Source organism: Planococcus citri, chromosome 1 (assembly GCF_950023065.1).
Source record: "Planococcus citri chromosome 1, ihPlaCitr1.1, whole genome shotgun sequence".
In the NCBI taxonomy this organism is placed as follows: Eukaryota; Metazoa; Arthropoda; class Insecta; order Hemiptera; family Pseudococcidae; genus Planococcus; species Planococcus citri.
The window spans coordinates 27,750,985-27,767,000 of NC_088677.1; the positions used below are offsets into that span (position 1 = coordinate 27,750,985).

General features: G+C 34.9%; 1 protein-coding gene across 2 annotated transcripts in view; it reads right to left on the reverse strand.

Annotated features, from left to right (window-relative positions):
- The window catches only part of DAT (Sodium-dependent dopamine transporter), a 45,662-nt gene that overhangs the window by 16,161 nt on the left and 13,485 nt on the right, over positions 1–16,016 (reverse strand). For both annotated transcript variants that reach the window (XR_010556160.1, XM_065343462.1), the window contains exons 3-7: positions 13,940–14,074; positions 12,706–12,860; positions 12,218–12,372; positions 6,041–6,183; positions 5,833–5,963 (exon numbers count right to left, since the gene is read on the reverse strand). Coding sequence is in view for 1 of the 2 variants with exons in the window: in XM_065343462.1 (XP_065199534.1) it covers positions 5,833–5,963; positions 6,041–6,183; positions 12,218–12,372; positions 12,706–12,860; positions 13,940–14,074 (719 nt within the window). In the remaining variant the exon portion in view is untranslated. The remainder of the gene's footprint in view (positions 1–5,832; positions 5,964–6,040; positions 6,184–12,217; positions 12,373–12,705; positions 12,861–13,939; positions 14,075–16,016) is intronic.

A 16,016-nucleotide genomic window follows, 5' to 3' on the forward strand; every position in this document is an offset into this window, starting at 1 on the left:
GAGTGGAAGCCTTCCAATCAAATAGCACCGGGTCTCTTTGCCTTGCCCGACGAAAAAACATGGAACCAAATGAAAATGACAGGCAAACAACTTATTTTGAGTACCCACTCAGTGATTTAAAATGTCCGAATTCGATTTCATGATTGAATTTTTTAAAAGATGAATGAGGATTTTTGAAAACCCTTGGAATCAAAATTTCAGCTATCCTCTTCCCCCTCCCCTCATTCAATTACTTCAATTTTGGGTGAAATTTGAAAATAAAAAACGCTGTTTTCATAGGTATGTACCTATGAATAATTTTTCAACAAAATGTGATCGACATTTTTTTTTAATAGAATACTGATCAAACCTATTGAAACTATAAATTGAAACACTTTCAGCTGATTCAGAGCCTTTAGCGATATTTCAATGATTCCATTCAAAAATTTGGGAATCATGAAAAGAAGTAACAAGGAAAAGGAAACTGCTATGGCAGAGGTTATGGAACCTGGTTTTTCCAAAAATTCAATATCGTTATAACTAGAGCAGGATTTTTCAAAAGGTCTTTTAAGGAGATATGTGAGGGGAGGGGGTTTATGTTTTTCAAAGAATTTTTTATTATCCTACTTGTTAGTTTCAGAAACGCGCGATCAACTTAGGTATAGGTATCAATTATATAAAATTAAATTCATTTTTTGGAACCTTTTGATATTTGTGGATTCCTTCAGTTAAAAAAGAAGCAAAATTACTTGTTCGTTTTCAGCACTTGAATGAATTTCGTGTTCAATTTTGGACATCAATTCCTCAAGCTTCTGCAACTTGGAGAAGCTTGAGAATGTCTGTTTGCAATTTTTCAAAGCTGGCTGGAAGAAGTTGAAAAATATTCGTCGAAAAATTTCTGAAATTTCTAGTTGAGCTTTTTTGAAAGTTGAATTTTGAAAAGCTTCCTGAATTCCGAAGCTACCTATTATTTAAAAATTAGAAAAAAAATCCAAGAATGAAGAAGCATGCTTTTTTATGATGTATACAACCGTCAATTTTTCATTATGAAATTTGAAAAATCATGAGAAATACAAAGCTCGACTAAAATTCTGATCAAAATTGAATACGAATATTAACTCGTTTTAATTTTTTTCGATCGACCTATTTCCCCTCCTCCATTTGGCCCCCTACATTTCCTGAAAACTGAAGAAATCGTATGACATGCATTTAATTTGGCCTGTAGAAAGTCACACAGGAAAATTTCTAGCCCTGGAGGTGCCCTTGGAGGGAAGATATGAAGCGAATTTTTACACAACCTGTTTTGGAAAAAATTGCCCACTTCTAAAATATACCTATGTACTAGGTATTTGAGATTCTGCGTCGACCCCAAGCTATTGTCTTCAAAATCTAAGATCTCTGTCAAAGTTCTACTGAGAAGTTAAAAATTTACAAATCGCTTATTTTGCGGTAAATTCGTATTTTGAAATTTTTTTCTTGGGCCTATCTGAAACTGGGAAAATATTTTGAAACGCAGTGGTCCCAATTTTCTGACAAATATTGCCAATTTTGAAAAGCCCAAAAAATTTGTCAAGTTTTTTGCTATTTATCTCGATATTTTCAAAATTATCAATAAGTAAATGGCCAAAAATTGGCACCACTGCGTTTCAAAATATTTTCCCACATTCAGAAAGGAAATCTTTTGATGTTTTGGCTGTGTTTAAAACCAGTGTTTGTGACAGACACGGTTTAAAACCAGTGTTTGAATACAGACAGTGTTTAAAACCAGTGTTTGTGACAGACACTGTTTAACTTAAATTCAGTGTTTGTAACAGACAATGTTTAAATCCAGTGTTTGAGACAGACACTGTTTAAAACCAGTGTATGAAAACAGACAGTGTTTAAAACCAGTGTATGAGGCAGACACTATTTACAACGAGTGTTTGTGACAGACACTGTTTAAAACCAGTGTTTGTGACAGACACGGTTTAAAAGCAGTGCTTGTGACAGACACTGTTCAAAACCAGTGTTTGTGACAGACACTGTTTAAAACCATTGTTTGTAACAGACACGGTTTAAAAGCAGTGCTTGTGACAGACACTGTTCAAAACCAGTGTTTGTGACAGACACGGTTTAAAAGCAGTGCTTGTGACAGACACTGTTCAAAACCAGTGTTTGTGACAGACACTGTTTAAAACCATTGTTTGTAACAGACACGGTTTAAAAGCAGTGCTTGTGACAGACACTGTTCAAAACCAGTGTATGAGACAGACACTGTTCAAAACCCGTGTTTGTGACAGACACTGTTCAAAACCAGTGTTTGTGACAGACACTGTTTACAACCAGTGTATGAAAACAGACAGTGTTTAAAACCAGCGTTTGTGACAGACACTGTTTACAACCAGTGTTTGTGACAGACACTGTTCAAAACCAGTGTATGAGACAGACACTGTTTACAACCAGTGTTTGTGGCAGACACTGTTCAAAACCCGTGTTTATGACAGACACTGTTCAAAACCAGTGTTTGTGACAGACACTGTTAAAAACCAATGTTTGAAACAGACACTGTTAAAAACCAGTGTTTGTGACAGGCACGGTTTAAAACCAGTGTTTGTGACAGACACTGTTAAAAACCAATGTTTGTGACAGACATTGTTTAAATCAAGTGTTTGAGACAACCTGGATAATTAAGATTCTACAATCAATAATTATCTTCTGCAGTTATGTTCGGGACATCGGGTCGTGATCGGGTCCAGTACCGCACCAGTCTGTGTACCACCGCATATCTGTTTTCCATTAATTAAGATGTATTGTTATTATTAAGATGTAGACTTATTAGATAAACCCCTCTGGTAAATAATAAGCGGTGTCCCGTCAAATAACAATATACTTCCCCCACCCGGCAAGTCCGGACTGGGGTACCATTAAAAAAAAAGACATGGTTTACAACCAGTGTTTGTGACAGACACTGTTCAAAACCAGTGTTTGTGACAGACAATGTTTAAATCCAGTGTTTGTGATAGACATTATTTAAAACCAGTGTATGAAAACAGACAGTGTTTAAAACCAGTGTTTGTGACAGACACTGTTCAAAACCAGTGTTTGTGGCAGACACTGTTCAAAACCAGTGTTTGTGACAGACACTGTTTAAAAACTAGTGTTTGAAACAGACACTGTTAAAAACCAGTGTTTGTGACAGGCACTGTTTAAATCCAGTGTTTGTGACAGACACTGTTAAAAACCAGTGTTTGAATCAGACACATTTTAAAACCAATGTTTGTGACAGACACTGTTCTAAACCAGTGTTTGTGACAGACACTGTTTTTTGGCTCAATTAATGCGAAATGCTTGAGAAGAAAAAATTTTCAATTGTTCAGTAGAATTCTATTCTCAAATACTCCCTATCTTTCTGAACTAGACCTCTTTTAGGTACCTATTAAAGAAAAAATTCACGTTTTTTTCGGAAATTTCTCCTCTTTGAAGACCCATATTGCCCCTTCAGGGGCTCCTAGCTCCGAAACTAAAATTTTTTAAAGTGACTTTCAGCCCTGAATGAAGGTCTCTACTGAATTTGGCCAAAGTCCTCCTTTTTATTATCGATCTCCCTTAATGTACTAAGAGTACTAACGTAAAAGTAGATTACCTACCAAATAAGGATTGTCAAATTCGGAAAAAATTTAACGAGATTGCAATATTCACCGAAATCAAAATCCTAAGTAATTTGGACCGTTTGTCACACGATTACTTCAATTTTTAGGAAATATAGGAGACCACTTGGAGGGGCGAGAGGTGGAGGGGCCGAATAAAAAAAAGTCAATATTCGTACATATAGGTAAATTTCAACTTTCTCCGTTAATTCGGTCAAATTTTGAATTTTTGCTGGAAAATGGGCCACCTTTGAGCTAACAAAAATTTCTCAAAAATAAAAATAAAAAATCACCCCATGAAATTTTTTCTGGTGGTGCATTTTAGAACGTTCTCTCGATTTTCCGCCACACAGCTCGTATAAAAAACATGAATATTTTTTCCTTTTATGGCCAATTTTTTGATAAATATTAGTAGGTAAGTTGGATAATTTTTCTGCAGTTTCTTTGGTTTAAAAACTTGCATCGAAAAATATTGTAGATGCTGTTTCATGACCGTGAGTCATACCTACCAACTCTCAAAATTAAAAAAAAAAAAATTATTTCGCCATAAAATAAACAAATAAGTACTTATCCAACCTACACTAACCACAGGTTTCGAATCAACAAAAAAATATCAACATTAATGACGATCATAGGTGATAAATTATTATACTTGATAATTAGTTATAGGCATTTCTATTCATTGGTTAATAGTTCACACGAAAGTGGATTCGCTAGTGACTGCACGGTATAACTACCCGTATTACACGGATCAAATAATTCCCATAAAGTAAAATGGATTATTTCCCGCATATCATTTGTGCTCACGTGTATTATGTAGAAACAGAACTACCTAGAGTAAGTTGTTCAAATTTAAGTGGGCCTGTGTGTGTGTATGTGTGAGTTGGTCCCTTGTGATAATCATTGATCACTGTAGTAGGTATTAAAACTTGAAATGTTGTCTACTGATACACATTTTAGTGCAAAAACGAAGGTAGATAGACATCACTGAGATGAAAATAAGGTATAGCTTACATCTAAAGCAGGTACATTTTTTTTTTTTAAAGAAGAAAAAAGGTGTTTAAACCAGAGCGCTTGTACTGTAGGCTAAATCATTATCGGAGAGTTTCTCTCTCTTCTTATAATATGTATAACTTACACTCACCTTATACTATATTCGTATAATATACGTACAAATTCCTATTGTTTAAAAGCTCGCGAAACAAGGGGTAGCGACAGGCGACGGGCGATGGGTGGGTGGGTGCAGTTGTCATTTCAAAACTTTATATAGGAAACGTTTCGCAAAGATGTAACTTTATTTGTTATCTATTTCTAAAGGCAGATCATTAGACGATTTTATTCGAGGCTTTTTGAAAACGTAGGTAGGAAAATTTTAAGTCGAATTGTAGCATATAAAAGAAATATATTATCGTCGAGTTTTCATCGAGTCTGCTATAAGATATCTAACCTTCGTAATAGATAATTTTCCGCGCTTTAAATACGGTACAATACTTGCAACCGAATGATTTAAAATGAAACATCATTTAAAGTGTCATAAACACTGAGATAATTCGTCGCATATTGCTACGAATAAATTTACACCGCTCGAATTAGCCCACTTTATAGTGTGATGTTTACCGTACCCTAAGTTTCTTGTAGCGGGTTAATTTTAACGAGTAGGTAAGTAAAAAAAATATTTCCACGATTCGCATTTCGATTCGACGACAAATTAGTCCCTCGAATGTGAAAATTGGTTCTATAAGGGTATTTTTCAAAGCTCAAATGTGCAGGCTAAGTATATATAAGGTGCTCGGGCCCCTCTTCAATAAACGAGTATTATACTTTCGCTCAGTGATACATATTTTCAAAGATGCGATTTTTTCCCCCTTCAACCTGTTGATATTATTCCAGTCACATAAAACGGATAAAGCGTTAAGTGAAATATTATACCACGAAGCTGGAAATGGAAACTTCATGTTTAGTGTATATGACATTTATCATGTGAAAAATATCGTCATATTCTTGATTGTGTGTGGTTTTCGCGTATTATACATATTCTTTTTAAATCCCGGCGTCATTCTTTTATTTATTAGAATACCTTCTTCTTCTTCTGCTCGCTTTCTTTTTCTGTTGTGTGTTTTTTTTTCGCTCGAGCTTAAATTTATTCTCATCCGATTAACAATTCTTTGAGAGAAAATTGTTCGATATTTTTCTAAGCTCGGTAACTTTATAATGTACCTATACTTACCTCGGCATGGGTAATGACGCTGAAATTTGGACTAAGGTAGTATTTTATACCTTGGCCGGATCCTGGCAGCGTGATTCCACGTATTAGTAGGAATAAAAGCACCACGTAAGGGAATAGGGCTGTGAACCATACTACCTGTGGACAAATTTCGAGGTTAATTTTGTGGAATTTGCGTTTTTAATTATGTACAGAATGTGTAGGTAGGTACCTACTTTTCCTGAAGTAGATATGCCTTTCCAAAGGCTAAAGTAGCATATTAGGTAAACGATGAACAAGCATAAAGCCATATCCCACTTGATTGACCCGAGATCGTGTAATCCTTTACTCCTATGCAGTTCTAATATGGCTCGACTGTGAATGGAAAATTGCATCGTGTTATTTTGAAATTGATTTGGAAAATTATTGTTGATTTCACAGCATAATGTAATAGGGTAAATGTGCCTAAGTTTGCGCACCTAATTTTCAAACTGCCACTACTTTTTATGAAAAGCAGCTAGAATATTGAAATTTGTACAGAAGGTTCCTCAAACATTTGGCTATGATTTGCCCCAGAAATAAAATTTTTAATGGATTTAGTTTTTGATATTTTGACCAAAAACCAAAAAAAGTCAAATGCGCAAACTTAGGAATATGCCTTCCTAAGATTGCGCATTCACCTTCTCAAGATTGTGCATCAGTGAAAAACATAGAAATTCGTAAATATTGTTTAATTAATGATGAAAGCAAACAAAATGTCTCACACGAATGTGCATTTGAAACTGCAGAGTGAACCACACTGGAAATGCGCTCATAACTGGAATTTCCAGCATTACACCCATTTCTCCCTAGCTTTTGACAAGGAGTAAACTCGATATACGTATAGAAGGTGTCATTTCATTCAAATAAATTGAATTCTTGACGAAAATTTCAAAAAGTATCATTATTAGTTTAGAAAAGTAGCAAAAACTAAAAATCGCAATCTTAGGCACAGGGGTGTTTTTTAAAAAATTGAAAAATTGAAACCTAATTAAAGCAGAAAATACTTGAAATATGTGCTTGTTATAATCCCCAGACAATGACGAATCTAAAAATAGCTTATTTAGATTTCTACTGCCATTTCCATAAAAATTTTCACGTGCAACTTTTATTGGAAAAGTTATAAAAAAAATTGAAAAAAAAGTTTTTCGCTTGTCATTTCGCGACACTTGGTGCTACCATCATCAAAAAACGTGAAGTATGGTCATTTTGATTCTTCTTTCAAGTAAAGGCGGTATCAATGTTGTAACTCTCACTGGTTCTGAGAAATCGTTACTGCGCAATCTTAGGAAGTGCGCAAACTTAGGCACATTTACCCTAAGTACGCAGGCAATCATCATGTAATTTTATTTTGTTTGTGTAATGAAATGTTACAAAATGCTATAATCGTATAGGTAATTATAATGTTGGGCAAATAAGATTTCAAATTATTTTTTTTTTGAAATTATTTCTGAATTGCTGATGCTGCAAGTTTCCAAGTTCAACTTTATTCACAAGGAGAAATTTCTAAAGCGGATAAACATAAATCGAAACAGCATGCAAAAGTACATCATTAGTCAAAATTTCAGGTGTCAAATGTGTTTTTTCTGTTTTTCGATTTTTGGAGAATTCAATCTTTGGAAATAAAATTTGGGCCAAAAATGCAGGGAAATCAAAATTTTACCAAATTGACCAAGAAAGTTGAAATTCGATACTTAATTTTGAGCAGTTCTGGAACCTACAATTTTCCCAAAATTTCACCCAATGAAGTTGAAAAGCTAAAATTTGAATTTTACTAAAATTTTAATATGCTGAGTCGATTGAAGGTAGTTTCAAACCGTTCTAAAGGATTCTGCTACATTTTAGAAATTACAGATTTTCAAAAGTGCCACAAAAACTGTCCAAAATATTGACTTAGATTTGATGAACTATGCCTCCGAAATGGCTCGAAACCACCTCCAATCGGTTCAGTACCTACCCATACGTTGATATTGGGGCATACAATAAAGTAAATTACATCTTTCCAACTTCATGGAGTGAAATTTTGTGGAAATTTCAATTTTCAAAAATCGTTTGGTGGCTCCTGAACTGCTAAAAATAGTTTAAACTGTTTCCAATCAATGTTTTGCGGTCAAAAATAAGATATATTTCAAATTTCAACTTCTTTAGGTCAATTTAGTAACATTTTATTTTATTTTTTTGCATTTTTGGCCCAAAATTTAATTCAATTTATTTATTTTTTAATTTTATCAAAAATCAAAAAATGTATTTAGCACGTAAAATTGTGTATTTTTACCCACTCTTGAAAACTCCATTTTTACAGGAAAAAATGAAACTTCATAGAACAAAAGCTATTGAACTTTGCTTTTTGAAAAAAATTTCTTGTAAAAAACTTTCTCCAAAAAAAACCTTCTCTAATACCCCATTTGGAAGAGGTCCCGACCTGAAAATCAATTATATCTTCAATTTTTAGCCAAGCCGCTGATGGTCGTCTGCCTTGTGACTCGCTGGAATTACTTGATCGATCCAAAGAAATGCAATTTGGATTTGGATGAGGACCAATATTACGCAACAAATTTTCTTGTACATACTCTGACCACATAGACAAGTGCATTGAACTACCTACTTTCACGATTTTTGGTTCATTAATCATTTTTAATTTTTCAGTCAAAAACTCCGAATTGGTATGTGGCTGAAAAAATCCGAACATTCCAGGCCTGTGAGTTCAAAAGTGAATTTTTGATCAATTTGTTAGATAGGTAATTCCAAAAAAAAAAAAAAAATTGAAGAAATGAAATTTTCAAAGAAGGCATATCACAAGCGATTTTTTCGGCAAGATTTCGTCAGATGTTATGACATGGTCATTGGACTAGGAAACAATCGCAATTTCACTTTTTTGGAGCCTCCAGCGAGTTTTCAAATTTCTCCAGAAACTTCAAATTGCTCTGGGAGGGCCAAAAATCAACTTCGGAATCTATAACTTTGGTTGGTGTAAATTGGGTTACCCCCTCGGCCATTTTAGCTGGTTACCATGAAATTCAGAAGTATGTGTTCAAAAGTGAATTTTTGAAACATTTGAAAATTCCAAGAAATTTATGAAAAAAATCAAATTTTTAAAGAAAGTAGGTACATCACGAGCAAATTTTTCGACAATACTTCCTCTGGTTTGTCAACACGATCATATGTCGGACTCAGAAGCAATTGCAATTTGTTCTTTTTGGACCTTCCAAAGAGATATTAAATTTCTGGAGAAATGTCAAAACTTCTTCTTCTTCTTATCGTGTCTGGGACATTCGGACTTCATCATACTCTTCCCTTCCATCTCTGCAGTCTGCACCAGGTCTTCCGTGCGGCTGTTCACTTCTTTCCAAAGCTCTTCTCTAGTATACGCAGTGCTAGTGCGACATACTAGGAGGTGCTCATCGTTTTGTGTCTGTCTGCAGTCTGGACACTTCACATCATCCTGGATGCCCCATGCACCATCTGGTAAGGTTTACTGCCATCCTGGCACATTCAGCTCGGATCCTGTTTAGCGTGGGCCACTCTGCTTATGGCAATTTGTGTCCATTAGCTAAGTTCTCGCTACATGTGGCCCCCTCAAGGTTCGACCATCTAGTCTCTCTCCCCTCCACAGGGCCTACATCCATTATGTCCGTCACCCTCAAGAAACTCTTCCCGGACTTCAATCTTGGGGGTCACCTGTCTTTGACTAAACATGACATGGTGGCAGTCCGAGTCTTTCTTGGTCCTCTCTATATCAGCTGCTACGCACCACCTTATCCCAAGAGGTGCAATGCCACATATTCTTGGTAGGTGTTTAACACTAGTTGGTCTGAGGCATCTGGATACAATTCTCATGGTGGTGTTGAGGGCAATGTTGACCCTCTTGGCATATGTGGATTGTGGATCGGCCCTAGGCAGCACATCCAATCATCCATACTTTGCTGAAGAGTAACACAGTGCCATGGCTGTTGTCCTCAATGTCTTTGGTTTTGCTCCCCATCCAGTTGATACCCTACCAGGCCCAGACCCTCCCACTGAGTTACGGAGAAAATCTCGGTGGGCCATGACGTATTTGGGCCAATGAGGTAAAAACTAGACCGCTTAAAAAATTTCTGAATGAATTTTTATGCTCAGTGTCCTGCACTTTAAAAAATGAGAGAAAAAAATTGGCTAAATAATTGAGGAGCCCAAAATGGGGGGTGCTAAAATGGGATATCTTGGTGGGCCACGTGCTCTTGGGTCCAGCCCTGTACCCTACTGACAAGAAAAACATGGTTAGATGTGTGAAAATGAGACCACGTTTTTTGGTGCATTTACCCCTCCCCCGGTGTAATCGCGTAAACACAGTGCATAATTGCTTTTATGAAAGACCCCCTGGAGTGTGAGATAGCATAAACACAGTGCGGATGCAGTAAAAAAACACAGTCTACCTACTTCAACAAAACCAGTTTCAGGTAGAAAGAATAACAGCGGATTTGAAAAAACGTGGGTGTAATAGCTGAAAAGTGAGACTAAAATGCGCATTTCTTGTCAATAGGATATGAGTTTTCACAGTAAGTAAGTTGTTTCTATGTAGCTTCTACACCCTCAACAGGTGCCTCTTATTATGGGAGCATTCGGTTGAGACCCTATTGACAAAATTATGCATAAAAACAGGCGTTGATGCGTAATGCATAAATTTGGACTTTTTTCAAAAATAAACATGCGATTAGGCTAGTGAATAGCATGCGTAAAAGCAATGTTGAAGCATGTAAAATAAAAGAAAAATTGAAAAAAATTTCTGCCCTGGACAAGAATTGAACCTAGGACCCGCGGTTTCAATGTTTTCGCGTCACCTAACCCACTCGGCCACTTCGCTGCATGGGAAGAGTGGAGTTATTTCTGCATAAATGTTTGCGAGTTGTGAACAACTTATTAAATTTTTTAATTTTTCTCCAAAGTCCAAAAAGTGCAAACATTTATGGGGAAATAACTCCTCTCATTGCAAGAAGCGAAGTGGCCAAGTTGGTTAGGTAACGCAGAAAAACAGAAACTGCGCGTCCTGGGTTTGATCTCCGCCCAGGGCAAAAAAATTTTCAATTTTCATTTCATTTTACCTGCTTTAACATTACTTTTAACGCATTATATTCGCAGGCTGAATCGCATGCTTTTTTTTAAAAAAAGAGTCCAAATTCACGCGTGCTTGTGCTATGCATAAAAACATGCGTTTTAGCATGCTATCGCATAATTTTTGTCAATAGGGGAGTGATACCAAGGCACTTGGGGTTTTCACAGTTCTCCAGCTGCACTCCTCCCCATACTAATTTCAATGTACACTTTGCCTTAGCATTCTTTAGATGGAAGCTGCGCATTTAAGTTTTGGACATATTTGGTCTGAGGGCATTGTCCACATAGTAGGTCTCCAGTTTATTCAGAGTTTCCTGCAACTTTTCTTGTAGGTACTTCTATCTATGTGTGTATCCACCTGTGCAGTTGCTGCCAAATCATCTGCATATAGTTAGGAAAAGACTGGTCTGATCTCCAATAGGCTGGTCAGTGGTCATTTGTGTATATGTTGAACAGGATTGGGGCAAGAACACTCCCCTGTGGCAGTCCAATTTTCTGTCTTCTCTATCTGCTGGACTTTCTCTATCTGCTGGACTTTCCCATGTGGGTGACATAAGAACATCTTGTTACTGAGCATAGCTTTAATGATGGTGGTGAAATTGTGGTCTTGGGTGACTACATCTTGCACAATAGACGATAGTTCACAGTATTAAACGAGTATGAGTTGCTAGAGGCTTCAGAATGGTCCAAAACTACGATTTGTTGGTGGAATTGAAGGATTTATTAATAAGATTGGTTCACCATGCTCAAAAAATAATTTTTAATTTTTTTAAGTTTTCAAAAATTCTAAAAGGTCCAAAAATGAACTTTAGAATCTATCTGAACTTTTGGTTACAGGAATTTTAGAACATGCTCTTTTGATCTAGCTTGGTTTCAGGTTCAAATCGGAAAATGTAGTTCAAAATGTTTTCTTGTTATTACATATTATTATTTTTTAAGTAAGTATAAATGAAACTACCAAGGGCTCCTTTAGACCTCGTAGGTACTCATCCCACCAAGAAGACTTTAAACTGCCACATCGTTGCATAGAAAGTGATCACACCTATGCCAGACAGTGGAGTATTCCAATCCAAAATACCAAATAAAATTATTCAACTACACAAACGATTACCTAACAACTACCCTCTTCAAAATCACGAAGCTTGATTCCAAAAAACACCCCGCATTTAAAAATAGGTACCCAAATACAGCCACTAAATAAATGAAATCGAATTAATTTCAACAATACAGACTATTGAAATTACCAAATTAGGTGTACTAAATAATATAATTTTCTACTCACTTAAAATATTCAGCTGCAGCAGAAGCGAAATTTTTATCGATTGTGGATTGAGTGGGATATTCATCTGTACTATTACTGTTTTCGGTTTCATTTAGGCCGCCGCCGTATAAAGTGGCATTATGTGTGAAATTCGAATTCCAATAGTTGAATGACAGCTATAAACAATACCTTTCGATAAGTATCAGTTGAATAAATTTTATTCATAACGACGGTCAGTTCGAACGAACTAATTAAATCCCAAGTACAACTTGAAAATTAAAAGGGCGAGGCGAATGAGGAAATCAAAGAGATAATGTACATAGCTGTTAATTCTTGATTTTTGAATTACCTACCTATACTTTCATGCAGGTGTATTAATTTTCAATTCTATAAGGTTCTACGAAAAATTATTGAGTTAAAACGTACTGTACTTATCTTATAATTTTTCATCTCTCTACATATTTTTTCAATATTTTTAAACCTAGGTAGGTAGTACAAAAAATACGAACCGGACGACAAAACGGCGTATTCCACGGATTATTACACGTAGTCCAAGGCAACAAATCGGTAAATGAGGCGAAAAAAAATCTCAATGCCCACGCTATGATGACGTTGTAATAAAAATCTACATAAAAAGCTATCAGTACAACCGAATATCCTATACCTGTAATTTGAAATAAAAACATTTGAAAAATTCAAAAATACAGTTCGCTTATATTTTTTCATAAATTTTATTTCACGTTTAAAAAACATTCTAAGTAAAAGCTGTACAATTTCTCGTTAAAATAAATAATAAAGGGACCATTTCACATCAAAGTAAACTTCATATTTTTTCAAACGTTTTCTTCTCGAATAGAGAAACACGATTCATGCGGTGGTAAATCCATAAACCATACCTACATTTGTCACGAATACCTAAACACTCTGAAAAATAGTCAGAACAGTATACCTATCTGTATACATAATGAACTTTTGTAACACCCTGTCCTCGCATTAGCGACGCTAAATTTTCCTCATGCAACAGATTTTTGCTTTCATCGCAATGCACCGTGTACGTGTATAATACACACACATCATTGTTCAAAAGTAATGGCGCAAATGTTGAAAATACTTTAATTATAAAAATGGATTTTAAATTTAATGGAGATGTTGTTTGTTTTAATTTCCTGTTGTTGGGAACGAATTTGGAAGAAAAAGATAAACAGAAGGAAATGAGATATTGCTGTTGAAATAAAAAATACTCGAATATAAAAGGCAAAATTTCAAATCAGAAAGAAATAGCTGTCTATACACAATCGTAATATACACAGGTATTTTCTTCTAGCAAATTTTAATACTGATAATGCGGGAGAAAGATGTGTAGTTTTTTTCCATACCGTACCGCGTGTAAAAGAGCTACACGAAATGAGCACGAGAAAAAAAACAACGAACAAGACATGGCACCTATGTTCGCTCAGAAGAAATCTTTTAAGTGATGTGAAATGGAAGAACTGAAGAAAAATACACGAATACTGATTGATTATATCGAAGGAATGTTTTTAACCAAGCGATATCAGCTGTATAAGTACCTATTCGTGCAATGAAGTATTAATTTGAGGAGAAAAATTCATTATTTATATTGAAACAAATAGGAAATAATACATACGATTAATGAGAGTTTATCTGCGTGGGTAATTTAAATACTAGTGATAAGCAAATGGATTTTGACTTCTTATAGAAAAACGATTATAACTTGAAGTTTACCTTTGAATAAAGGCACTATTCGACCCCAGCATGTGATCGCTCCTCTTCTGTAAAACTGACCTAAGGCTAATTCCATATAAAATAATGGTATTCCTCCGACGAATAACATAATACAATATGGTATGAGAAACGCACCTGAAACAATACATACAAAACTTGTATTTTTCAATGAGAAATGCTAAAAGTTACTACGAAATTTCCGGCCTTTGTGGCTTCTGCCGAGGAAGAATCGAGATGGGTAAAGTATTGTATGCTCATAAGTTACGATTTCCTTGGAAATTGATTTGTTTTGTAGTGAATCTCGTGTAATTTATATTTTCCTTTTGGATACATATATCCGTGTACCTACTTAGCTTATTCTGCTTGGTTATAAAATTTATTCACACAAAAAGTGGTTCGGAATGACAAAAAAAAAAAAAAAAATGTTCAAATGTTTGTGGTACCTACTTAAAGCATTAAAAATTGTTTCAGATAAGTATCGCAATTGCAATTTCCTGAAATTGCAATTGATAAGCAAGTTTGATATCTTCTGAATGTGTTGAAGTCAAAATTGCCTATTTTAAGTGTTCATAAATAATTTTTCATTGAATTTTTTAAAAAGAAAATTGCCTTAATTTTCTGATTTAAAAAATGAAACATTAGATAGGCACCAATTTATTACCTAATATGTTAGGTAGGAATTTTTTTATATTGGAAAACCCGTATGCTCATAAATAATTGTTTGAGGAAAATTCGCATGAATCCCCCATATTCCCCAATCCCCACCAATAGATTGAAACAAAAAAATAAATTCAAAATAGTTCTAAGTGGAGTAGGTAGTCAATTATGTAAATTCTATACCAGAAAAACTGATTAAAACTTGATGCAATTGTTAAAATGTCATTTGAAATGCTTAAGATTTTAATTAAATACCTAACCATAAGATCGTAAAAAGAGAATCAATTTGTCAATAATTTCGAGTTAAATTATGATTTTATCGAATGAGGCAGCAAAACGCTACTTTGTTCTCCTTCTCGCTGATTATTGTCTGAGAGCTCAAGTACGAAATCTAATAAGGTACCTATGTGCGTATTTTCTCGATAAAAAAATTATATTTGAGAAAAAATTTGACCCATGTGAGTCTTTATTCTCGCTAACTCGAGTTACACAAACCTTACACTTTTGGATATTAATTTTTTTCCTCTCTACCTACTCGTTGAATAATGTAACAGCTTACTTGGTTGTTCTGGAACATATTTTGCCTTAAAACAGTAATTCAGAAACCCAGTAAGTTCGGCTGCCTTTTCTGAAAATTGAAGGGGCAATCTCAAGGAATATTTTATTTTATGCTGATTTTTTAAAGTTGTGCTTAATTCCTTAAATATTACCAGCAGATGAATTGAGTCTGATTGCATCACGGCTCATAGCGCAGAATTTTAAAAAAATTAGTCAATCAGTGGAATTGATGGATTAAAATTTTCAAAGTGCTCAGCACATTCAATTTTAGACATAGGCAAGTTTGTTCAGGTATGTTTTTGTTTGTTTGAACTAGAAATTTGAAACGCAACAGCATCTTAAAATATTTATAAGCACTATAAAATTTTACATTCTGCAACACTCCAAAAAATTCGAGCATCTTTAATTTTGAGCTTGTGCAAGTGGAATAGAACCTAATCTGTATAGAACTTCTAATGGGTGACAACATTTTTTTAAAACATTTTTAAAAACTCAGTACCTACCTAGAAAATGGCTGAACCGATTTCGATGAAACTTGAAATCTCACTAGGCCTGCACGATTCTTACAAAGTAGTAATACGACCCTCAATTTTTGGTGAATCATTCATGAACGAATTGATCAATTTTTTGAAAGAACCATTCGTCAACGAATCGATTAATTCTTTAATTTATGAATCAATTCGTTCGCGAATGAGTCACTAATACGAATCAATTCGTTCGCGAATGATTCACAAAAAATGATTCAATTCGTTCGTGAATGATTCACCAAAAATTGAGTAAATGTCTAAATGAATCGATTTGGTCGCGAACGAATCACTTATATGAATCGATTCGTTCGCGAACGAGTCACCTATACGAATCG